At 34.5% G+C, this 24,329-nt stretch overlaps 4 protein-coding genes and 1 long non-coding RNA gene across 8 annotated transcripts; 3 read left to right on the forward strand and 2 right to left on the reverse strand.

Moving 5' to 3' along the window:
• Window positions 1-1,522: 1,522 nt before the first annotated feature.
• Window positions 1,523-2,167, forward strand: LOC104766333 (S-protein homolog 24-like). Its single transcript, XM_010490199.3, has one exon. The coding sequence runs from the start codon at window positions 1,587-1,589 to the stop codon at window positions 2,025-2,027; it is 441 nt and encodes a 146-aa protein (XP_010488501.1). The 5' UTR covers window positions 1,523-1,586; the 3' UTR covers window positions 2,028-2,167.
• Window positions 2,168-2,913: 746 nt separating this feature from the next.
• LOC104766334 (uncharacterized) lies at window positions 2,914-6,900 on the reverse strand. Of its 3 annotated transcripts, XR_015591699.1 has the most exons (9): window positions 6,649-6,804; window positions 6,233-6,310; window positions 5,921-6,014; window positions 5,750-5,811; window positions 5,263-5,347; window positions 5,026-5,125; window positions 4,329-4,768; window positions 3,594-3,795; window positions 2,914-3,505 (listed from the first exon to the last, which is right to left on the reverse strand). It is a non-coding gene; the product is annotated as an uncharacterized LOC104766334 (long non-coding RNA). The 3 variants fall into 3 exon arrangements; XR_015591701.1 differs by lacking the exon at window positions 5,026-5,125 and having other exon boundaries at window positions 4,329-4,529; window positions 6,649-6,895; XR_015591700.1 differs by lacking the exons at window positions 5,026-5,125; window positions 6,233-6,310 and having other exon boundaries at window positions 4,329-4,529; window positions 6,649-6,900.
• Window positions 6,901-9,087: 2,187 nt separating this feature from the next.
• Window positions 9,088-10,769, reverse strand: LOC104766335 (GATA transcription factor 1). 2 transcript variants are annotated; one of them, XM_010490200.3, is made up of 2 exons: window positions 10,389-10,769; window positions 9,088-9,914 (listed from the first exon to the last, which is right to left on the reverse strand). In XM_010490200.3, exons 1-2 carry the CDS (start codon window positions 10,539-10,541, stop codon window positions 9,279-9,281), a joined length of 789 nt encoding a protein of 262 aa, XP_010488502.1. In that variant the 5' UTR covers window positions 10,542-10,769; the 3' UTR covers window positions 9,088-9,278. The 2 variants fall into 2 exon arrangements, with proteins under 2 accessions (XP_010488502.1, XP_010488503.1); XM_010490201.3 differs by having other exon boundaries at window positions 10,337-10,769.
• Window positions 10,770-15,208: 4,439 nt separating this feature from the next.
• On the forward strand, window positions 15,209-17,669 carry LOC104766336 (beta-glucuronosyltransferase GlcAT14A). The gene is made up of 4 exons (XM_010490203.2): window positions 15,209-15,944; window positions 16,038-16,113; window positions 16,233-16,348; window positions 16,897-17,669. The coding sequence occupies exons 1-4, from the start codon at window positions 15,404-15,406 to the stop codon at window positions 17,415-17,417; spliced, it is 1,254 nt and encodes a 417-aa protein (XP_010488505.1). The 5' UTR covers window positions 15,209-15,403; the 3' UTR covers window positions 17,418-17,669.
• A 357-nt stretch (window positions 17,670-18,026) lies between these two features.
• LOC104767821 (DNA-directed RNA polymerases IV and V subunit 2) lies at window positions 18,027-24,327 on the forward strand. The gene is made up of 8 exons (XM_087503157.1): window positions 18,027-18,208; window positions 19,336-19,775; window positions 19,962-20,189; window positions 20,333-21,213; window positions 21,584-21,875; window positions 22,017-22,910; window positions 22,994-23,301; window positions 23,571-24,327. The coding sequence occupies exons 2-8, from the start codon at window positions 19,383-19,385 to the stop codon at window positions 24,070-24,072; spliced, it is 3,498 nt and encodes a 1,165-aa protein (XP_087359283.1). The 5' UTR covers window positions 18,027-18,208; window positions 19,336-19,382; the 3' UTR covers window positions 24,073-24,327.
• Window positions 24,328-24,329: the final 2 nt, after the last annotated feature.

Below are 24,329 nucleotides of genomic sequence, written 5' to 3' on the forward strand. Positions count from 1 at the left end.
AGCTTGACTTGGCAAGTCTTCCTAGTTCCTATGAATTAAGGATCGGATAATTAGTGAGATATTTTGTTTTTGTGGACACCAACCAAAGCGTTAGAAATACAAGAAGCGATGACAAGAAACGTACAAACCAAAAACACAAATTGAGCAGTAGACTAAACAAGACACAAACAATGAGTAAACATGTATATCCAAGTAATGTCGTGGGAAATGGGTTTGGACGTAAGTCGGGTCAGCGAAACCCTTTCTTACGTCCATTTCTTCTAGTGAAGAATTAAATATTTTAAATAGCACCCACCAAACGATATTCTTGAGGCTTTGAATTGTAATGATGATGCGGTTGAGCCCATGGGCAGAAGATTGATGTCATCTAGTTCAAGAAAACAACTGATGATAAATGCTATGATTAAGTAATAAAAGAGAATACGATATAATAGAAGCATGGCTAGTTGATGATCACACGCAATAAAAGAGAAATTTTAGAAAACAGTTTTAGTTTTGGAGGGGATGGGGAGGGGGAGACGAAGACCGTTAGCTTGTTTCCCCATATATGTTTCAAAACTACAAATTTGTTAACTGATTAGATCAGGTTGGACCAAAACTGACCGTAACCCAAATGTTTATTCGGTTCGGCTTCTTGTACGGTTGAAACTTTTGAAAACATATATATGCTATGGATCAAAATGTTTACTTTGTAAATACGTTTGGTCAAAATTATTCTGTGAGGAGGAGACATGGGGAGAAAGAACTCAAATGGATCTAGACCTTCCCTAAGTCCACTTTAAAAAAAAAAAGAAACCATCCATCATCTTGTTCAAATTTTGACATAATTAATATTTTGCTGGTGGGTATGATGCTGAAGTCGATATATAATCCTTCAGTTCCTAGTAAGAAAGAAGCATTACCTAAGGGCAAGATATATATATATATATGTCTGCTAACTTCAGAGACATATATATATATATATATATATATCTGTATTTGGAGCAACTCTCCTCTTAACCTTCTTACGAAATCAAATAAGTTACTTAGTTACATATTGTGTTTTTGGTGACAATCTTAAGATCTTCCTTTTCTTTACTTTCATTTGCACAAAAGAAGGCTTTAATTAGCCATTTTATTTAAATATCATTTTCTATATTTTTATCTAGCCTAATAATGCTCACTTGAGCATAAATCCTAATAGCTTTGGATTTCCTACAAGTGATGATCCCTAGCTAGCTTATCTTTCATTTCTAAAACAATATCATATTGTGTTCCATATATTCATATAAACCAATTGATTTTCGAAATTTGTTTCCTTTCTGGTGCTACTTTTGTAGATTTTTTATATATATATAAGATTTTTCATATGTGGTTCTGCCATATGTTAATGTTAATTATTTCCTACATATTATCCAGCAAATATAGTTATATGTTTCCTTTTCATTTTTTCTTAATTAAACAAAAGAATCTATTTAATTATTGTGAGATTTCAGATTTAAGAAAAAAATACAATTTTTATCAGAATATATGTACACACATAAATTTCATCAAACACAAGAAAATAAAAACTACACTTTGCATTATTAACAAGAAAAAATAAAAACATGAAGACTCCAAAAATAATCCTTCTTCTGCTTATGCTTATAGTTATCTCCTTAACGATCATCTTCACATCGATACTTCAACCACAAACTATGTCACTGGGAGAAGAGTACGACGTGCGTGTGATCAACAACTTCAGAGACAACTCGTCTCTCCCTCTAGTGATTTGGTGCACTTCGCCACAAGGAGAACTCGGTGGTCGTGCGCTTCAAGAAGGAGATGACTTCGAATGGACGGCTAAGATCGATTTTTGGTCGTTGATGGCAGTTTACACATGTACAATGAAGTGGGATTCGATGAGGAAGAGGTTTGAGGCGTTTAAAGTTTCTAGAGACAGCAATAGATGTGGATCTACCAAGAAATGTTCTTGGTCCGTTAGAGAAGATGGATTTTATTTTAGTAGTGATGAGGTCTATTGGACCAAGGATTTTTCTTGGTTATAGGCTTTATTTTTTGTTGTTTTTTTAATATACAAACAAAGATTTTAGGCCAATCTAGATTTTTCTATCAAATTTTGAACGTATTTTTTCCTGTTTTGTCAGTTTTATTATGAGATTAATAATATTTTAACATAACGAAATAAGTACTATGCACCGATGCATGTCAAATTATCTATTCAGCGAAATATGATTTGATTTGTGTGCATGATGATTAATTTTCGTGTGCGTTCGTTCATATAGTTAAGGAAAATTCCTAAAATAATACCATTTTCAGGATCAATTTAGTTTGATATTCTCGTATATGTATTTTTACTATTAACGAAAGGTTGAGATTGCACTTAAGAGCAAGATTATTCGTAGGTTCATATTAGGAGGATCTTAAACACTGTTTGATTTTTTTATGAATTAATTGTGTATTGTTTTGAATATAAGAACCCATGATCTTTTAGTTAAAATTTTCTCCTCCAATGGTAGGTTCTAATTTTGGGTCTCTTATTTTTGAAAATATTGTTTTTTGAAATTTAAAAATTTTAAATAGAATAGAAGTGGTATAAATGTGTAAACATTTAAGATATTATAAAAATAGAAAATATTGTATTTAATTAATTTTTAAACATACAAAGCATAAAACATATTACAATAGAAATAAAATTCATAAATGGAGAAAATGATTAATTGTAATATAGATTTGTGCCAAATTTTTTGAAACCAAGAACTCTTGAAACATAGTCAAGGATCACAGATTACATGTAAACTCTGGCTTGTTTGTACTGACCACAAGGCATATACTCTAGCTGCAGAAGTTCGCCGCATTAAGCATATCCTCTCTATCATCAAAAAGAAGTTAATAAGATCTGAATGGAACTTTACAAGGAGGAGATTGTCAGTATTTGTTTTGAGACCGTGAATTAACTTTATTTCTCTCATACATCAGCTTTTGAATGATAGATACATCATGAAACCAAAACACTCGAGAGGAGATACATATGCATCCATATATACAGCTTCAGAAAAGATTAATCACAATATTGATTTGTGCCAAAAATTTTGGTTTTGTTTCTAAACGAAGCTGTGTTTTGGTTGAGTGTGTTTTTAAAACAGTAAAGAATGGGAGAACAGACCCAATTTGTTGGTCTTGTACCAGAAACATGGGTGTGACCAGTCTCCACCATTCTCCAGCAATGATTAAATCATTTATCTTTGCTCCATATAACAACGGGAGTGATAGCAGTCCCATATCGTTATTCCTGCAGTTTTAATGGAGACATAAAAGATATATTTAAGCATCAATAAGAACCGCGTGGAAAGGTTTGGTATTGCTTTCGACACCAGTCTTCTTCCTCAATCTGCTTGCTACTTAACCACCTTCTGATTTTGCTACTTCCAATGTAGACGGTACTAAACCTTTAGATTTTGCATATGAGAGTCAAATAAGTGGCATTAAGATGCTCATAGCCTGGCTTCCCTTTCAGTTTCTCTTCCTAGCAGCAGAATATAAAACCAAAATATGAGCAAATTTTTTTTGATAAAGATGGTTGGGAAACAGAACAAATGGTAGGCAACCCTTACAAAACAGAACGATGGCTTTGTCTTCCACTTCCATAGCATCTGAAGAAGCTTCTTCTTTGTCTTCTTTGTGTTTCAGCTTTGATACATGTTGCCTCTGATGTTTCTCTCTTTGCTTCTTTGAGAGTTGGGTTCTCTTGAAGAACTCGAATGGTCCAAAGAGTTCAGGCGCTCAGGGCAGCCAGCAATGGGACACGAGATCCTTCTGCGCAAAAAAGTGAAGCTCATGACCATCAAATGGAGACTTGTGGACAAAACTTGGAATTGAAACTTGATCAGTGACACAATATAATCATTGCAAAATGCTGATATCCAAAGAGAACTACTTACATAACAGTCATTCAATTCATGGCCATTTGGTTACTATATAAGTATATATATTCTAGAATTCTGTCACGCACTACCAACAATCAGATGTAGGATAACTGACACCAAACCAGAGTCACCAAGAAAAGAAAACAAAAAGTCTATTCAGACTATTAGCTTCGGTATACATATCAAGAACCAATGTAAAAACAAACATTCAATAAGCAATAACTTATCGGGCATAGAAACGAATTAGCTTAGACAGACAAGACTAAACCATAACTTATCGGGCATAGAAAGACCCAAATTTCTTACTATTGAACGTGTAATGACTAAAGGCTACAGATGATGCCTAATTCCCGAATTCAAAGAACCCTAATCTCTAAACCTTAACTAAACCACTAATTCATACAATTAGAAATAGAAATGTACCATGTGAAAAACTATTGTAGATTCAAATCTCCGAATTGGTGATAGAAATGCTTCGATTTGGTGAAGGAGACTCAAGGTTTTCAATGAACCGACTCGCCGATTAGCTGAACCATAGTCCACGATGAGACTCAGCCACAGTGGAGATGTTGATAAAACGCTCGATAACTTCAGATAACGATTCGATCTCGTCCGATTGTCGTTCTTTGTTTTCGCAGATTTTCGCGAAAGAGAGGGAGAGAAGAAGAAGAAGAAAAATAAGGAAATTAAATTTGGGTATTTTGTTTGGCCAACAGAACGATAACACGTATGGTATCTTAGAACAAATTTGGTTATACTATATAAGAGGCTCCCTCATCATTTTGTTTTTTATCTGATTTATTTTTTTCCAACAAAAAACTAACAATCCCTCTATGAACCCCCGTTGGAGAAGGTCTTAGACTCTTAGACCATCTTTAGTGGAGAACCGATCAATTGTTTCTCAGAAAACAAAAAAAAAAAAAATTTACTATATATTTTTCTTTTTTATTTATTTTTAATATGTACACCAATAAATGAAAGACATGTGTCTAGTTTCAAGCAAGTAACGATTCTTAAAGGTCTCCAGCAAGTAACGTTTCTTTTGGTTTTAGTTTCTCTCTCCTCTTTTTATTATTTGTTTAATAAAAGTATCACCCTGAGTAACTCCCACTAATCATGCCCTTAGGCTACAAACTGACCCATTTTTGTTTTTGTTAAAGTCGACTTAACTTGACACAAGTTTTGTCAGATGGTATACGTCCGCTTCAGCCCTTCTTATCCTTATTATATTAGCAAAAGAGAAGTATAATTTTGACATAGCCCAAAAATGCCCTTATCAAAATTTGACTGAAGACAATTCATTAAGGGTAAAGGAAACTTTTAAACATGATGGGTCGGGTTTTAAATTAGAAATTACCCGGAAATATTGAATTGGATATCTTAACAGAACTATTGACGGACCTATTAACGGCTTCCGTCACAGAATAATGGGCTTTTATGGGCTGCAAAATAATGAGGTTACATTAGATTGGTCTATATTCTTATCAAGTCAAACAATTAAAGACATTGATTACGATAATCAATTGATTGATTAAATTACTTAATTATTAAGATTATTTAATTTGACATATATCAATCTTTACAGACATCCCAAAATCTTATTAAGCCGCATTTTGAGTAATATACAATATTCCTAATTCAAAATCTGATTCATCTTCTATCCTTAACTGCACCTCCAATATATATCGTCATTGTTAAGAATATATTACCTAATTAACTACTAAGATTTATATCACACAATCCACGTATATACCCTAAATTATACTATCAATCGTACCTAATGGAGGATAAGTGACGACTTCCTATAAATACGATGATACTAATCGAAGGTTCAATCATCGTACCTTCTTTACTTTCTCCTTTCTGTATTCTTTCAAGCCTTCTTCAATGGCTGCCGCTGTCGTGCCTATCACATGGCATCATGGAGGTGATGTTGATCAACGTCATACGGCAAGCAACATCATACAATTATTTGTTTGCTTCGAATTGACTTGAAAAAACACTACTTATCTTACGGATATTATGATGTCTTTATATATATGCTTCGGCTTCTTTGTATAGGCTTCTCTTTTCATTTAACTCGTCCGCCAAAAAACGTTATACCATGTCCTGATATTGAATCAAAAAGATACGTATACCTGGTCAATATTTTTCAATATTACACTTTATAATTCGTTCAAGTCAATTCGAAGCAAACAAATAATTGTCTTACTGTACATATTTGACGAATATTTGCACAAAAACTAAAGTCTTCTATAGTAATGAAGAAACCACAATTCAGGAAGTTCGTAAATTAAAACAAAAAAAAAGTAAGTTTACAAATTAACCTTATTGTTTCTGGCTTCATGAAATTTTACTCTATTGTAACTAACTGGGCTACAGGAAAATACAACTCATTTGATATCCTGAAGTTAAATTGCAAAAGAAATTTAGCAATAAGGATATATTCTTCCAAATAAAACAATTTAACATGTTTTTAAAAAACATTACTTATCTTAGGATATTATGATGTCTTCATATATATATGCTTCGGTTTCTTTGTATAGGCTTGCACATGTATTGCATAAATTTTAAAACATGTGAACTAATCATATACGGTATTGCTAATGATATATTCTATTTTAAATATTGGCAATTATGCTTTCGAAAACTGAATTGGATACATAGAACCGTACATAAAGAGTATAGACCTGTAAAATCGAAAAATATAAACAAAATATATTCATACTATGTAAGAACTTACCAACCCAATTGAATTGATAAATCGGTTCGCTAAACTCTTGGGTCAAAACTGAATCATCCGATTGATAGGACCATCAACTCCATAGACACACTGAACTGATTCGTGTAATCGCAGCTTCTCCCCTATTTGGATTTTATAGTTTTCTCCCCAAGATTTGGTGGACTGAAGAAGTAATGAATTTAATTATACCATGTTTTCTGTAAAATTGATTGAATCGAAGATTGAGATGAAAAGATGGATCGATTACAAGATAGAGATGAAACGATGGAATATATGTTATCTTGGATAGAAATAATGTTAAAAAAACTTTTGTCTTTCCAGATATCAAGACAGAGGTTTGAAAAAAAAAAAAAACTTGTTAGAAAGGCCACCTAAACCCAAATACGAAATATCGAAAAAGTTAAACACAGACCCAATTTTTTAGATCTCGAATTTTAAAATACAGCCCAATTCAATTACTCACATTTAAAGATCATGTTCAGCACATTGGGAAATACATTTCCCATGTATACGATGCCTAAAAAAAAATATATATATATACATATTAGTATTATGTACAAATTAGCATTAATAAACACAAACATGGGAAATAATATTTGAGTACTCGTGTTTCGACAACCACGTCCACGTCTTAAGTAAAATATTATTTCATTCTATTTATATCCTATCTCATTATATGTTTCACTCACTTTTGTTCCTTTTAACTGTATACAATCTTTTAAAACAAATAGTGTACAAAATCTAAAATACTCACAAACAAAGTTTTGTTTTATTTTTTTTCTTTTTTAAACAGTAGTAGCAAATACGACGAACATAGACAGGATAATAAATAGATACTATAACATCTTATATATTGTTATCCGCTTAAATAACATTAATTTATTTTTCTGCGCTGTAACGCACATCCAGTCCTAGTTTATTAATTTAAAGACAATTGTTTACGAGTAAGTTTTTCTCTTTTCTTCTTTAATCACCGAAACTTAATGTGGTTAATGTGCCAATGGTGTTTTGATATAATGCTTAGTTAGTCAAAAGAGTTGTTTATGCTTTTATGTTAATCTAGGATTCAAACTTCAAAATATATAGTCTTGGGTTATTTTTCTAATCCAAAAATTAGATTATAATAATAAGTAGAAATAGAATCATCAATAGGATCTAATTTTGTTATGCTATCTGAAATTTACATTGTTACTTATTGGGATGATGATGTAGTATAAAATTCAAAAGTCAATTTTTGATACACCGAACCCAATAGACACATTGCCATGACTTATAAGTTATAAGATAACATTATTCCATTCAAATTCAGATCTCCTGCTTTGGTCAGCATAAAAACAATAATTGTGTGATATCAATCACATCAATTTCTAGTTAGATTTGTAGTTTAATGCAAAATCTCACCATACTATAATATTAGATACAGAATGAAATAAAATATGGTAGATACATAATAATTAATAAAATAATTAAGAAATTGGTGATATGATTCATGGCGTACAATGGAGACAATGGAGTTGGTGGAATTGGGGAAGAAGAAGAGTAAAGGCATGTGCAACGATATTAGCTAAAATATCAAATTCCATGTGACTACTACTCCCACACACACTGACTCCTCAATCATACATTACTACTACTCTAAATCTTTTTTTTTTTTAAATCCCTTATTACATTAAACTAATCATATTACTATAAAATTAGGAAAACGTTACATCTAATCTACCTATACGCCTCCATCATCAGGTTTTGTCTCCAGAGATCATGATATTTTTATTAAACTCGTATCAATATTGTAATTTTTGTAATATACAGTGGTAGTGGAACATCTAACCAGTAACCAACCCATGTTCGCGCATCATAATTGTGTTTTGGTTATAAAGAACATGACGAAATTATGTTTTTGTAATGAGTCACTACGCATAATTGTGTTAGTGGATAAACATATGTTTGATCACTATCAAACAATAAAAATAAATTTTAAAAAACAAAATTTGCCCAAGCTTTGATAGATTTGGTTGTTAGTTGATAAGTTGTTAGACACTTTTTAATTCTTTTTTTCATCAGTAGATTTAAAATGCAAATGCTTTGCTTGATCTTATACCATTCCTTTACTTTGAGAAAAAAAAAAAAGATATATCAAATTTAATAGTTGTGGTTGCTATCAGCTTTTTGACAAAATACTAGCTATTCATATATTTGTCATTTTAGACAATGTCAGTAATTAAAAAGCAAAAGAAGAATCACTCAATCAAGACATGCAAGAAACCCCCAAAATTGATTCACAATTCCAAGATATCTCTATCATAGAAACTATACTTAGCTGGCCTAACTAAATAGACATGTCATATCAATTTTATGAAATTAATTATCAAACAAGAACTTATAAAAATTTGTTTTCACTATTTTAAAGATTACCACAGCAGAATAAAGTAAACAGCAAAATGAGAAAGTTATCTTCCATTTCTTGACCATAATATCCCCTAAATAGTAATTAATTACCCCTAATTTCACAAAATAAAGAACCTAAAATTCCAACTGCAAAACCCTAAAACATAATACTTAAAGCAAATAAAAGAAAATTTAAACGAAAAGAAAATCCAAAAAAGAAAAAGAAGAATCCTAACAAACTTTGATTATCCACAAACTTTCCGATGATCACCGTCACCGGACTGATACTGCTTCCTCATCTCTACAATCTTCCGGTGAGAATTCGAATGTAACTCCGCCGTAAAAGTTGGACTATTCGCCGGACGATACTCCGGAACAAGCCTCCCAGACTTATACCTCACGCCACAAGCGTTACACAGAGTCTTAGGCCCCAATGGTCCCGCCCTCCATTGCGGCGTCTTCTCCGCTCCACAGTGTTGACACTTCCTTCCTATTATCACCGCCGCCGATATAGTTTTCTTCTTCTGTATTTCGTTTCCTGTCCACAGAACTCGCAAATCACGGCGTCCTGTACGGCGACGCTTGCTTCTCGCTTTGGCCGGCGCTTTAAAACTAACGCAGCAGCTCATTAACATGGAGGTGGTTGTTGTTGTCACAGCCGTGCTTCCGCCGCTGCTGTTTGAGGTCGTTGTCGTAGTTGAGCTATTACTACTCGTCTCCAGTACTGAAACCGGACTCCGCTGTTTTCCCTCGATCGCTTCTCTCTCCGGCGACGTTACACCGAAATGTTCCGACAACGGTAACACGCCGACGAATGTTTCGATCACCGGAAAAGCATCTTTGTTTGATATCCATTCCAAATCCTCTTCCTCAACCACACCCTGCGAACCAAAACAAAACAAATTCAAATTAAGTTAAGACTGAGCGAACTCGACTGAGTCTCGACTCGACAACACACGAGTCCTCGTTTCCCAAAAAAGAGATAATGGGTGGGTGAAGAAAAAAGAAAGGGGTAATGATGTCATTTCGTATCGAGAGAAAATAAAAGGAAAATTCGAAAGCTCACGAAAACGTAACTCCCGTATACACCCTCCAACCAACATCCCCGAACGAAAAGTAAAGTTTTAAAAACGAAAGGGTAGTTTCGTCTTTTGAAACAAACACGAACCGGCAAAAAACGTGAACGTTTAAATAAAGGGAAAAACGCGTTTTTCCGATATTCCCCAAAACTATTGACCCGGCTGAGTCAACAAACAAAACCGCCGTGAACCGACGGGTCAACTCGACCGAGTCTAGTACGTACCGGACCATTTACGAAAACATGTACAGGCGTTTTTTGGAGGGGTAAGACATACATGGTCGCCGTGGTTGAAAAGACCGAGAGGATCCGTTTGCCGTATTCCTGTTTTCCGGCGAGTTATATTCCTCGGCGGTTGCGCCTCGTCCTCTTCTTCTTCTTCCGGTACAGAGAAGTTCAAAAGGTCATCCATGAACGATTCCATTTCCATAGTTTTTTTTTTGGTTTGAAGAGAGAGAAAAAAAATTATTGATGAAAAGAGACAGAGAAGTTTATAATCTCTCTTTCTCTCTCTCTCACACAACGGCGTTTAGGGTATTCTTTTTTTTTTTCAATTTGACAAAACAGTAAAATAATTAAATGAATAAATAATAATATTGGTTGGAAGTGGGGAAGGGGATGATGACACGAAAAATGGTTTGTTCCTCTTTCTCTTTTTAAAATCACTTTTTTTTTCCTATAACGTATATTGAAAGCCTAAAAAAATCAAGTGCGACGCGGTCCACTGGAATTTAATATAGTCACCAAGATCAACGGCGTGATTGAATGGTATTAACGTAATTATCAGTTTTGTCATTTACTTTCAGTGTACCTTTATAACATAGAAGGAGAAGATCGACTGTACTTATGATAGACGCTTTTCTGATCTTATACTTTTTTAAAATTAGTTTTCCCAAAATTTATAATAAAATTGAATACTTTTGTTTTAGTGTAATGGCATTGACGTGATTATGGGTAAAGTTGGAGGGTGATGATATAATTGAGGGGACTAAAGAGAGGGTGATGCATATGAACCAATAAGATTACGAGAACTTAAGTGTTGGGCGAATAGTTGGAGGACACGTGTCGAATACTTTTTTGACTTTATGATAAATTGCCACCGCAAGTTGCGGGGTAGATTCGGGAAGTTGTTGTTATTTGAAAGCAAAAGTAAATTTAATTATTTTACTTAAAAACTTATATAAATTAAATAAATAAAGGTGGTGAATTGTACACAATGACAAGTGAATCGGTACTGTTAAGCCAATTATTAATTTAAATTAAGGGATAAGTTTTTTTTTCTTTCTGTTTTTATGAGATTTCTACTTTAAAATATTGTCAATATTCTGAATAATCAAATATAATATATTCCAAATTATTTTTCATATTCGACATCTGTAATAAATGTTTTTGGTAAACAAATCTGATTTGAATAAACCCTCACAAGATATTCTAAGTCAAACAAATTTTTGAAAGACCTATGATTTATTTCTAAAAAATAATTGATTTGCTTAATTTGATTTTTATTTTTAATTAATATTAAAAACTCACGGATTCTTGTTACGCATAGTAATTAAAGGAGAAATTTCGATTAAAAAACCTTATAAATGAATGTTACCAATTTTTTTAGTACAACAGTGGATATTTGTAACTGACATTTAGCAGATGTAATGCTTCATTTTTTTACATTCATATATTTTCACCATAAATTCACTACTAATTTATGATTTAAAAATTTAGGCTTTCATTGCTTACTATACTATGATAGTGGATCATTACAAACTGGTTCTTAAAAAAGTGATAAAAAAATTAATGGTTATCAATATTTTTCGAAGTTTTTTAGATAATTTAGAAGACAAATAACCATTATACTATCTGAGAATTTTTTTTTGATTTTTCTCCGTTTGTTTGTAACGAGCTTTTAGGTCTTACACCTCTTATTTCTAGACTATAATTTGTAAATAATTGCACAAACTTGGTGCATCGCAATATGAAATCAGAGACAGTTCTTATTTTTGGCAGCAATAATATTTTTTAAAATATGAGTCATTTCTAAATAATATTTATTTGTCTTGTTTTAGTATAGATAGCATTAAATTTTTGTCTAAACTCTGGTCCATGCTTCAAAATCAGAATTAGAATTGAAAGATGCAAAAAAAAAACCGAGTACATGCGACAATTTAACAACCGACCAATACACGCTACGATCAAACTGCAGATGGACTCATCACACTGTTTTTTGGATTGAAATATAATTGCAGGGTAAATTCGGGATTTGTTTGTTATTTTGAAACCAAAAATAAATTTAATTACTTTTCTTAAAAACTTATGAATTAAATAAAAGGTGGTGAATTGTACACACAACAGTGTGACAAGTGAATCAGTACTATTAAGCTATTTATTAATATAAATTAAGGTATAAGTTTTTTTTAATGAGATTTTTACCTTAAAATTTTGTCAAGTTCAAAGATTCTGGATAATCAAATAGAAAATTCCAATTTTTTTTCCATATTCGAAATCTGTAATAAAGGTTTTTGTATATTTGGTTAAAATATCTGATTTGAATAAACCCTCACAAAATATTATTAAGTAAGACAAATTTTTGAAAAACCTATGATTTATTTCTAAAATAAAATTGATTCGCTTTGATCATTGTTCTTTTAATTAATATGAAAACTCACCGATTCTTATTTTGCAGAGTAATTAATACTGGAAAATTTTTGATTAAAAAAACTTTATAAATGAATTGTTACCATTTTCTTATACAACATCAGAGATTTGTAACTAACATTTAGCGCATATGTAATGCACAGCATGCAATGCTTCATTTTTTTTTACATCATCTTTTCACCATAAATCCACTACTAGTTTATGCTTTAAAATTTTAGGCATTTATTGCTTACTATGATAGTAGATCATTACAAAATACAAACATTACAATTAATGGTTATTTATGCTTTTTGAACTCTTTTTAGATAATTTAGAAGATAAAGAAATCGAGAATTTTTTTTTGGTTTTTCTCCATTTGATTATAACGATCTTTTAGGTCTTACTTACACTTTATATTTCTAGACTATAGTTTGTAAATAATTGCACAAACTTGGTGCATCGCAATAGAGAAATCACATACATTTCTTATCTTCAGAGCAATAACATTTTTAAATATGAGTCATTCCTAAATAATATATATTGTTTTGTTTTAGTATAGGTAGTTTTAATTTTTTTGTCCAAACTCTGGTCCATTGACCATGCTTCAAAATCTGAGTTAGAATTGGAAATACAATGAAAAAAAGTTTACAAGGAAATCATATTTTCTTAACAATTCTAGGTTATTTAAGAGCCACACAAACATTGACAAAAATAAATTTTACCTATCCAGTAAAAGTAATTAGAGTTGTTGGCTATCTGGATTCATCATATATCATATTAAAAATAACTTGAAATTGAGGAGGAGCCTAGAAATGTAATGTTAATCACCGGACAATTATACAAATTAGAAAAGTTAAATATATTGGAAAAGATATGAATCAATAAAAATATTTGTTATTTCCATTTTTTAAACGATTTTGTGATTCTAAATTAGAAAACTTTTAAAAGTAAATATATTGGAAAAGATATGAATCTCTTGAAAAAATGAAAGAATATGAATCATTGTATTTTGTTTCTACGGAATATGACAAAATATTATAAACTGTTTTTTATGCTAGTGAATCCCTTTATTCACCTCTCTTTATTTTAACAAATGAGAATCTGACATGTCACAATATATTTAATTGCCTATTAATTCATCTCTTTAAAAAAAATAAAGAAACAATGTATACATTATTATAAAATTAAAAATTTAAACCGTTTTTTTATAAATCCAAACTGATATATATTTTTATTCTAATTGTAAAATCTAAACCCTAATCATCTCATTTATAAACTCAAACCGACATATAATTTCATTCTAATTGTAAAATTTAAACTATAACCATTTCATTTATAAACCCAAACCAACATATAATTTCGTTCTAATTCTAAAATCTAAATTATAACTATCTCATTTGTAAACCCAAACCGACATATAATTTTGTTTTAATTGTAAAATCTAAACGCTAACCACTTCATTTGTAAACCCAAACCGACATATAATTTCGTTTTAATTGTAAAATCTAAACGTTAACCACTTCATTTGTAAACCCAAACCGACATATAATTTCGAGGGGGTTATTGGTTATATGATTTTAATGGATTTGGAAATCCAAACAAAAATCGTGTGTTATTCAATCATTGATTTTAAAATACTTATCAAAATCATGTGTTATTGGTTATATGATTTATAAATACTTGTTAAAATCCTATGTTATTCATTTAATTATTTGTTTTTGGATTTCAAAATCCACATTATGTTTTAAATGAATTTGAATAGATTTGAAAGTGTAAAATAGAAGGATTCAAATCCAAGGATAAAACATGTTATTTCAAAATCCATGTGTTTTAATTTTTAGAATTTACCATTCCATATAGATTTAGAAATCACCTTTCCAATAACAGCCCCTTCATTTTAATTGTAAAATCTAAACCCTAACCACTTTATTTGTAAACTCAAACCGACATATAATTTCGTTTTAATTTTAAAATATAAACCATAATCGCTTTATTTGTAAACTCAAACAGATACATAATTTTGTTTTAATTATAAAATCTAAACCAAGTTAATATTTAACTTACACATAATTTCGTTCTGATTAGTTAAAAAGAAAGAGGTGAACAAAAGTGTTTATTCTACCTAAGTATTTTTTTTTGTGCTTCAGTGTATATATTCTAATCCTAATTTTTTACTTTTTAGTTATATTTTTAGAGATATAATTTTGAATAATTTTCATTTTGGCTATTTCAGGCAGTAGAAATTTATGATGCTTCTTAGTTCAGTGAAAATATGCTGCAGTTACTCTTCTCATATTTGAAAATTATGACCAAGAATGGCGAATAAGCCGCTCAGTAACTCGAATATGACCAATTTATAAAAGTTTGTTCCGTGTAAAATGTGTAATAAATCAGTTTATTTAGTGTATATATGATGTAATAGAATCTAATTGTATCATGATTTAGTAATAATCTCTAATCATACGAACCTCTCTCTTCGACAATAACATCGTCGTTACCATTAAGCAAACTACATAATTACTTAATTTAACTATATATTAAAAATAAAAGATTCTATCTTCAGACTTCTTCGATGCGGTGTAGTACTAGTACTGTGACCATTACATACTAGAGTTAGCTTTCTTCTCCACAGAACGTTGTGTTACACGCGCCGCCTTGAGAAAAATGCAGTACGGACCGGAGCAACCGAGAGTCACTCTCTACATAATCCTCACCACCGCGTTTCTATCTCTCTGTTTCCTCCTCTCTCTCTTTTCCTCTTCCCACTCTTCCTCTTCCTACACCGGACGACGCGAAGATCTACGACCCGACCCGAGACTCTTTCCTTCTTCCTCATCCAAAATCGCCGCCGATACAGCTCCTCCTTCAATCGCGTACCTAATTTCTGGATCTTCCGGTGACTCGCGACGGATCCTTCGTCTTCTCTACGCTACTTACCATCCTCGGAATCGGTATCTACTCCATCTCGATAGCTTAGCGGCTCAATCAGAACGAGACGGTCTCGCTGTTGCTGTACAAGATGTACCGATCTTTCGAGCTGCAAAGAACGTTGATGTTATTGGGAAGCCTGATTTCGCGTATCAGAGAGGATCGTCTCCGATGGCTTCTACGCTTCATGGTGCTTCGATTCTTCTTAGATTGTCTGGAGCTTGGGATTGGTTTGTTCATCTCAGCGTTGATGATTACCCTCTCCTTACTCAAGATGGTTTGGATTCTTCGTTCTCTTTGCATTTTTATAGTTGTGTGTGATTTTTTCAGTGTTTGTGTTACAAGTGATTCTGAGTTTGATTTTGTGTAGAGCTTCTTCACATTATGTCATATTTGCCTAAGGACTTGAACTTTGTGAACCACACTAGTTACATTGGCTGGAAAGAGTAAGATTGTGATTTCATTTTAGAGACCCTTTTGTGTTGTATATGCTTAATTTGATTCCATAGAGCTCAGGTTCAATGTAGTTTGGGGATTTTTGAGCATTTCTTTTTGATTCCTGTAGGTCAAGAAGGTTGAAGCCAGTTATTGTTGATCCAGGGCTCTATCTTGTGGAGAAAACCGATATGTTTTTCGCTTCACAGAAACGGGAGTTGCCTAAGGCTTTTAAGTTATTCTCAGGTACCTTCATCTTTCCCCAAGCTGTTTTACATGTCGTCTATTCTCTAATTTCTGTTTTTTGCACTTCTCTGTGGAGCAATCATCTTGTTTGTTCTTAGCATATTGTGTGTGTTATGCAAGCATGATGTTCTGGATACTTTTTCCCTGTTCATGCTGTTCTGTAGGAAGTAATTCGTTTTCACAATTCTGTAGGTAAAATACGTGATAGAAGATGCTAAAAATAGTTGATATGTGTAGGTGAGCCTCTCTATTACTGTAAACATGTTTGGAAGAAATTAGGCTACAGAACGAGTTTTTTTTCAGTAGTGTTGTTAGCTGCTTAAGAAGGTAGTGGGGAAAGGAAAGCCAAAATCTAGGAATCACTTGGAATGGTTCTCCTTGCGACAATTTTGCAAATTGTTAGCAATTGACAGTTCCCCTCCATTAGTAATCTGTGGAACTTCTTTAATATGTTCTAGGGAACTTATAAACTGTGTGAGAAGAAGGGTCTGAGATAATGTTCTATGTCTTCAATGATCATACTAAATGCAATCATCTCTTTTTGGCAGGTCCATCTTTCTCCATGTTAAGCCGTAGTTTTATAGAGCACTGTGTCTTGGCCACTGATAACTTCCCTCGGACTCTACTCATGTACTTGTCCAACACACCTGATTCCCTCTCCAACTACTTCCCAACTATTCTCTGCAACTCAAATCTCTTCAAGAAGACCATCATCAACAACAACTTACTTTACGTAGCTTCTAACGAGACTGTTAAAGAAAGATACCACCGGCTTGATCCTAAAGAGTTCACAGAAATGGTTGAAACCGGAGCAGCATTTGCAAGTGGATTCAGGTCCGATGACCCTGTCCTTGATCGTATCGATCATGAACTTCTGGGACGCAAACATGGTGAAGTGGTGCCTGGTGGTTGGTGTTTGGGAGATTCTGGTAAGAACAGCAGCTCATGTTCCGTCTGGGGTGACTCGGGCATTCTAAGGCCTGGTTCTGGTTCTGATAGACTTGAGAGACGGATTGTTAAGTTATTGTCAAACGATTGGTTCAGATCGCACCAATGCATATCCGAATAAATCCTCAACGCGCTTTCGATAGTATATAGTTGTTTTAGACGCGAAGATGATAACGGGGTAGTGTACGCTTCTGTATCTGTAGAGAGTTCGAGTGTTCGACTTCCACATTGTAATCTGTGAGTTTGAGATAGGTGATTCATTGTTGTAACATCTCGAAGCATTTTTTTATTCTACCTTCGTTTGTATTGTCAGAAATGTAACGACCACTGGTTTCATTGATTTATTTGTTTGAGTCTTCTTAGCCGGTATAAATTTTTGTATTCATCTTGTAATATGTCAAAGTTGTATAGAAATGTAGGAACATATTTTGTAGGTAATGGACCAATGATCCGAGAAACAAACGTTACTCTTCTCTCTAGTGCTAGCTATAAGCTCAAGGAAGACTCAAGTATTACAGAGATTATGGGATAATTTCGGATGGGGATTTCTTCTGCAGTAATAAAAATAAAAGTTTCAAATATGCAAAAGCATAAGTAATTCTTCAATTTGTATGATTCTACTTGGTGAATGAATTAGTTTATGTTGAGCCAAAAAAAAAAAAAAAAAAGTAATTTTTCAAATTGACGTAATTATCCTTTATGTTTGAAGAAATAAAGCACACTAAAGCGAGGGGCATAATGGTTAATTCAATAAGGGACAGTCCCCAATTTCTTCTTCACTCCTCCGACTGGGAAAAGAAAACCATTGAAAAAGTGAGCCAAGGGTTTTGATTTTCCAGTTCCGGCGACGTTTACTCAACTCTCCTCCGACACCGCCGTTTAACTCCACCGTGTTAGCTTCAGCAATCAAAGGTACTTATTATGCTTTTAAGCGTTGAAATTCCAGAGAATATGATTTAGTTTCTTCTCTTCAAAAGCTTTTAGCCTTTCGGTTTTGCATATTTTTGTTCTTAGTTTACAAAGCTCTCTTTTTTGCTTGTAGATTGTGTTAATCTCTTGATGTTTTCTTCACTATAGCTGTTAATTTTCTCTACATGCATTAACGTATATGTGTGCACGACAGTCGACAGGGTTTGATTTACCAATCTGCTTGATTCTTTGTTGTGAGTATGGCTTGTGAGTTGTAACACTATGAAAACGATTCTTCTATGTAAAATTTTGAAACTTTCTCTTTTTTTGGTTCGTTCCCCTTTTACTTTCATCTCATATAGCTCTTTTGGTATGTAAATGGTCTATGATTCTTTTGTGATTAATCTGATTTTTTTTTGTTCTTAATGAATGTTTCTTGTTATATGGCTTGTATAGGGGTTGTGTCACTTTGAAAACGATTGTTGCATGTAAAAGGTTCAAACTTTTCTCTTTTTATTTTCTTCTTCCCCTTAACTTTCATATAACTCTAATGATTAAGCTCCTTTGGTATGTAATTATCTATGATTCTTCTGTGATTAATCTAGTTTTTGTTGTTCTACATGATTGTTTGTTATGAATATGGCTTGTACGAGTTGTGAGTTATGATACTATGGAAACGATTGTTGTATGTAAAAGGTTCAAACTTTTCTCTTCATTCTTCCTCTTTTACTCTCATATACCTCTGAATTAACTCGCTTTTTTGGTACGTAATTGTCTATCATTGTTCTGCGATTAATCTGACCTTGTTTGTTCTGTGGTTTAGTGGTTGTGTACTTCTCTTCTGTTTGGGCGATGTTCATCACTTACCATTTGTATTTGGGGTTATTCATGTTTGTTCTGTGGTTGTTTACTTGTGTCTTGATTAGCTTCACTTATGATGAGTACTTAATTCTTCTGTAGTCTTGTTTTTGTGTTTGCTCTTCTGCTTAGAATGGGAATATGCTATGAAAAATCACATTAAGCATTTATGATTTTGAGTTTCTACATTGTTTCTTGTATAGCAGATGATTTCGAAGTTTTTTTTTTTTTTTTTCCCTACTCATAACACAATGATGGTTTAATTTATGCAGAGTTCTTCAAAGCGTTGGTACAGCGTGGGTTGAGATATATACCAGAGATGGACATTGATGATGAGATCGAAGCTGCTGGGGAGATCAATCTTTCTGAGCTAGGAGAAAGTTTTCTCCAGAGTTTCTGCAAAAAAGCTGCAACATCCTTCTTTGAAAACTATGGACTTATAAGTCATCAGCTCAACTCCTACGACTTCTTCATCAAACACGGGCTTCAGAATGTGTTTGATTCCTTTGGTGAGATGCTCGTTGAACCGTCTTTTGATATTACAAAGAAGAAGGCCGATGATTGGAGATACGCTACTGTTCGATTCGGACTAGTCACCGTCGAGATGCCCACATTCTTTTCTGATGACAAGGAGCTTCAGTTTCTCCCATGGCATGCCAGGCTTCAGAATATGACTTACTCAGCAAGGATCAAAGTAAATGTCCAAGTTGAGGTACCACCACAATCTTCTTTGTCTGGAAATGAAGTAATCTTTTCTGGATTTGATGGAATGATGAAGTAATCGTACTGTCAAGCTTTTGATGATGTTTCTGTTTTGCTGTCCATGTATCTTATTCTTCTTATTACGGCTTTGTTTATTGTCTAACTGTCTCTTCACTTTATAAACGGAATTGACTAGGTGTTCACAAAAAGTGTTGTTAAAAGTGACAAATTCAAGACCGGACAAGACGAGTATGTTGAGAAGAAGATACTAGATGTCAAAAAGCAGGACATTCTAATTGGTAGAATACCTGTCATGGTGAAGTCTGTCCTTTGCAATACAAGCGTGAAAGGAAAGGAAAACTGCAATAAGGGGGATTGTGCCTTTGATCAGGGTGGATATTTTGTGATAAAGGGGGCTGAGAAGGTGAGTTACATCAGTTTGTCATCAGATTTCTATTTTAGTGGAAATTAGTTAGTTTTTTTTGTTTCTTCTCCTAATATATACTGGAAAAGGTATATTCAGGATGTTATACAACTTCCTAACGTGATTATATTGTGTGTTTGCAGGTGTTTATAGCTCAGGAACAGATGTGCATAAAGAGACTGTGGATTTCTAATTCACCATGGACAGTCTCCTTCAGGTCCGAAACTAAAAGAAATCGATTCATTGTGCGCCTCGCAGAGAATCTGAAATCAGAAGACTATAAGAGAAGGGAGAAAGTACTGACAGTGTACTTCTTGTCGACTGAGATTCCAGTCTGGCTTATGTTCTTCGCGCTGGGGGTTTCGTCAGACAAAGAAGCCATGGATTTAATTGCTTTTGATGGTGATGATGCAAGAATTACCAACAGTCTCATAGCTTCTATCCATGAAGCTGATGCAATTTGTGAAGGTTTTCGCTGTGGGAACAATGCTCTAGCATATGTTGAACAGCAGATCAAAAGCACCAAGTTCCCTCCTCTTGAAAGTGTGGATGACTGCCTCCGCCTGTATTTGTTTCCAGGCCTCCAAGGTTTGAAGAAGAAAGCCCGTTTCCTGGGCTATATGGTGAAGTGCCTTCTCAGCGCATATGCGGGGAAAAGAAACTGTGAAAACAGGGATAGTTTCCGGAACAAGCGAATTGAGCTCGCTGGAGAACTGTTGGAGCGGGAGATAAGGGTGCATCTGGCACATGCTAGAAGAACCATGACCAAGAACATGCAGAAACACCTCGCAGGCGATGGTGATTTAAAGCCTATTGAGCATTATTTGGATGCTTCCATCATCACAAATGGGCTTAGTAGAGCCTTCTCCACTGGACAATGGTCTCATCCTTTCAGGAAGATGGAAAGGGTTTCAGGTGTTGTAGCTAATCTGGGTCGTGCAAATCCATTGCAGACTCTGATTGATCTGAGGAGAACGAGACAGCAAGTCCTATACACTGGCAAGGTTGGAGATGCGAGATATCCGTAAGTGAAAATTTCCACCTCCCCTCCTTTATTGAAATATATCCCACGTATTTTAAACTAAGCTCTATGGTCTGCAATTACTCAAATTTACATGTTCGTTAGATTACGAAATTGAATATCAATGATGTTCTTATTCAATTTCGTATATGATGGCTATACTGTTTCTGCAGAGTCCCATCTGTGATTTGTGTATATTACTGTTTTTTTGTAAAGATGAAACTGATATTAAGATATTCTGATCCTGTCTTTCTTGTTTCTTTGTCCCTTAGTCAATCTATCATTTTGGTTGCTTTTTAATGTGAGCGGTTACACAATTAATTCGTGTTGGGAAACTGAACTATGGCTGCATTGTTTGTAATGTTGGCTACAGGCATCCGTCTCACTGGGGCAGAGTATGCTTTTTATCAACTCCAGATGGTGAAAATTGTGGTCTCGTGAAGAACATGTCCCTTCTTGGACTTGTTAGCACACAAACTTTGGAGCCTGTGGTGGAAAAGCTCTTTGATTGTGGAATGGAAGAGCTGATGGATGATACCAGCACACCATTGTGTGGCAAACATAAAGTTCTTTTCAATGGAGACTGGATTGGATTATGTTCAGATTCTGAATACTTTGTCGCGGAGTTAAAGAGCGGGCGGCGCCGAAGTGAATTACCTCGTGAGGTATCTTCTGTTTCATCAAATGTCTAGCGTTATTTCGATATGTCTTGTGCTGCTTTGGATTTTTCTGCTTTCAGAAATGTGTCTATTATGTCGTATATCATTTATATATATATATTTATGTATCACAACTTTCTCATGCAGATGGAAATTAAACGAGATAAAGATGACAATGAGGTGAGAATTTTCACTGACGCTGGTAGACTACTCCGACCTCTCTTGGTTGTGGAAAATCTCCACAAGTTGAAGCAAGACAAACCGAGACAGTATTCTTTTGAGCATCTTCTTGACCAAGGGATTCTTGAGTTGATCGGGATTGAAGAAGAAGAAGACTGTACTACAGCATGGGGAATCAAACAGCTTCTGAAGGAACCAAATAATTACACGCATTGCGAATTAGACTTGTCATTCCTGTTGGGTGTGAGCTGTGCAATTGTCCCATTTGCAAACCACGATCATGGGAGAAGAGTTCTCTACCAGTCCCAGAAGCATTGCCAACAAGCCATTGGGTTCTCATCAACGAACCCTAACATCCGCTGCGATACACTGTCCCAGCAGCTGTTCTACCCCCAGAAGCCACTTTTCAAGACATTGGCGTCGGAGTGTCTTAAAAAAGAAGTGCTGTTTAATGGCCAGAACGCAATTGTTGCTGTGAATGTTCATCTCGGGTACAACCAAGAGGATTCCATTGTGATGAACAAGGCTTCACTGGAACGTGGTATGTTCCGTTCAGAGCAGATTAGAAGCTACAAATCAGAGGTTGATAGCAAAGACTCGGAGAAGAGGAAGAAGATGGATGAGGTTGTTCAGTTTGGAAAGACACACAGCAAAATCGGCAAAGTAGACAGCCTTGATGATGACGGGTTTCCTATCATTGGTGCTAACATGAGCACTGGCGATATTGTCATTGGCAGATGCACCGAGTCTGGGGCTGATCACAGTATAAAGCTCAAGCACACTGAGAGAGGAATTGTGCAAAAAGTGGTATTATCATCTAATGATGAGGGGAAGAATTTTGCTGCGGTTTCTCTGAGACAGGTTAGTTCCAGATCATACTGAATCGAGCTTTCTTTCAAAGAATGTGTTCCTCTGATGAATCTAATGTTCCATTTTGATTGCAGGTTCGTTCTCCATGCCTTGGAGATAAGTTTTCCAGTATGCATGGGCAGAAAGGTGTTTTAGGCTATGTAGAGGAACAGGAGAATTTTCCTTTCACGATCCAAGGCATAGTTCCTGATATTGTGATAAACCCGCACGCTTTCCCTTCTAGGCAGACACCGGGTCAACTCTTGGAGGCTGCGCTCTCCAAAGGAATCGCTAGTCCTATACAAAAGAAGAAGGGTAGCTCTGCTGCATACACCAAAGTGACTCGTCATGCTACTCCTTTCTCCACTCCGAGTGTCTCTGAAATCACTGAGCAGCTTCACAGGTACATTCTTCACACTGTCACTTGGTTTTAGCTCGTTAAGCAAAAGATTGAATTATAGCAGATTGACAGTTGTTTCCTAGGGAGTACACAAATGGATGATATCATTACGGGTAGGAACTATTTATTGATAATATTACCTGGTTGAAGATGTTATAGTGGATTGATGCTGTGACCCTTGTGATTATGTATAATTCATTGAACCTTTCTTAGATTATCGTTGATTCTTGAGTCCTGATTGATTGCCAATGGTAAATATATTTTGTGGTTAGGGCTGGCTTTTCAAGATGGGGAAACGAAAGGGTCTACAACGGTAGATCGGGTGAGATGATGCGTTCTCTGATATTCATGGGCCCAACGTTCTACCAGCGACTTGTCCACATGTCAGAGGACAAAGTCAAATTCAGGAACACCGGACCAGTCCACCCTCTCACACGGCAACCAGTGGCAGATAGGAAGAGGTTCGGCGGAATAAAGTTTGGAGAAATGGAGAGAGACTGCCTAATAGCTCATGGTGCTTCCGCGAATTTGCATGAGCGTCTCTTCACTCTAAGTGACTCCTCTCAGATGCACATCTGCAGAAAATGCAAGACCTATGCGAACGTGATCGAGAGGACTCCAAGCAGTGGAAGAAAGATCAGAGGGCCTTACTGTAGAGTGTGCGAATCCCCAGACCATGTGGTTAGGGTGTATGTGCCTTATGGAGCTAAGCTTCTGTGTCAGGAGCTGTTCAGCATGGGCATCACTCTCAACTTCGACACCAAGCTCTGCTAGCTGATTCCCTTGTCTTTATTATTATTGTCTATATTTTATTTAACGGTATAATAATGGCTTAGTGCCTTAAGACTCTCCCATGCTAAGATGCTATCGTGTAGTTTGAACCACTTGCACTGAACTAACCCGTAGTGGTTGCAGTTGCTTTTGTGAGATTTGACTCTTAACCGCTTATGATTATCGTATCTTAATAAATCGGTTTATATATTCCGGTTTATCTCAGAATATATAATAAAATCCTGGTTTTAAGCCAAACC

Source organism: Camelina sativa, chromosome 19, assembly GCF_030686135.1.
Source record: "Camelina sativa cultivar CO46 ecotype springtype chromosome 19, ASM3068613v1".
In the NCBI taxonomy this organism is placed as follows: domain Eukaryota; kingdom Viridiplantae; phylum Streptophyta; class Magnoliopsida; order Brassicales; family Brassicaceae; genus Camelina; species Camelina sativa.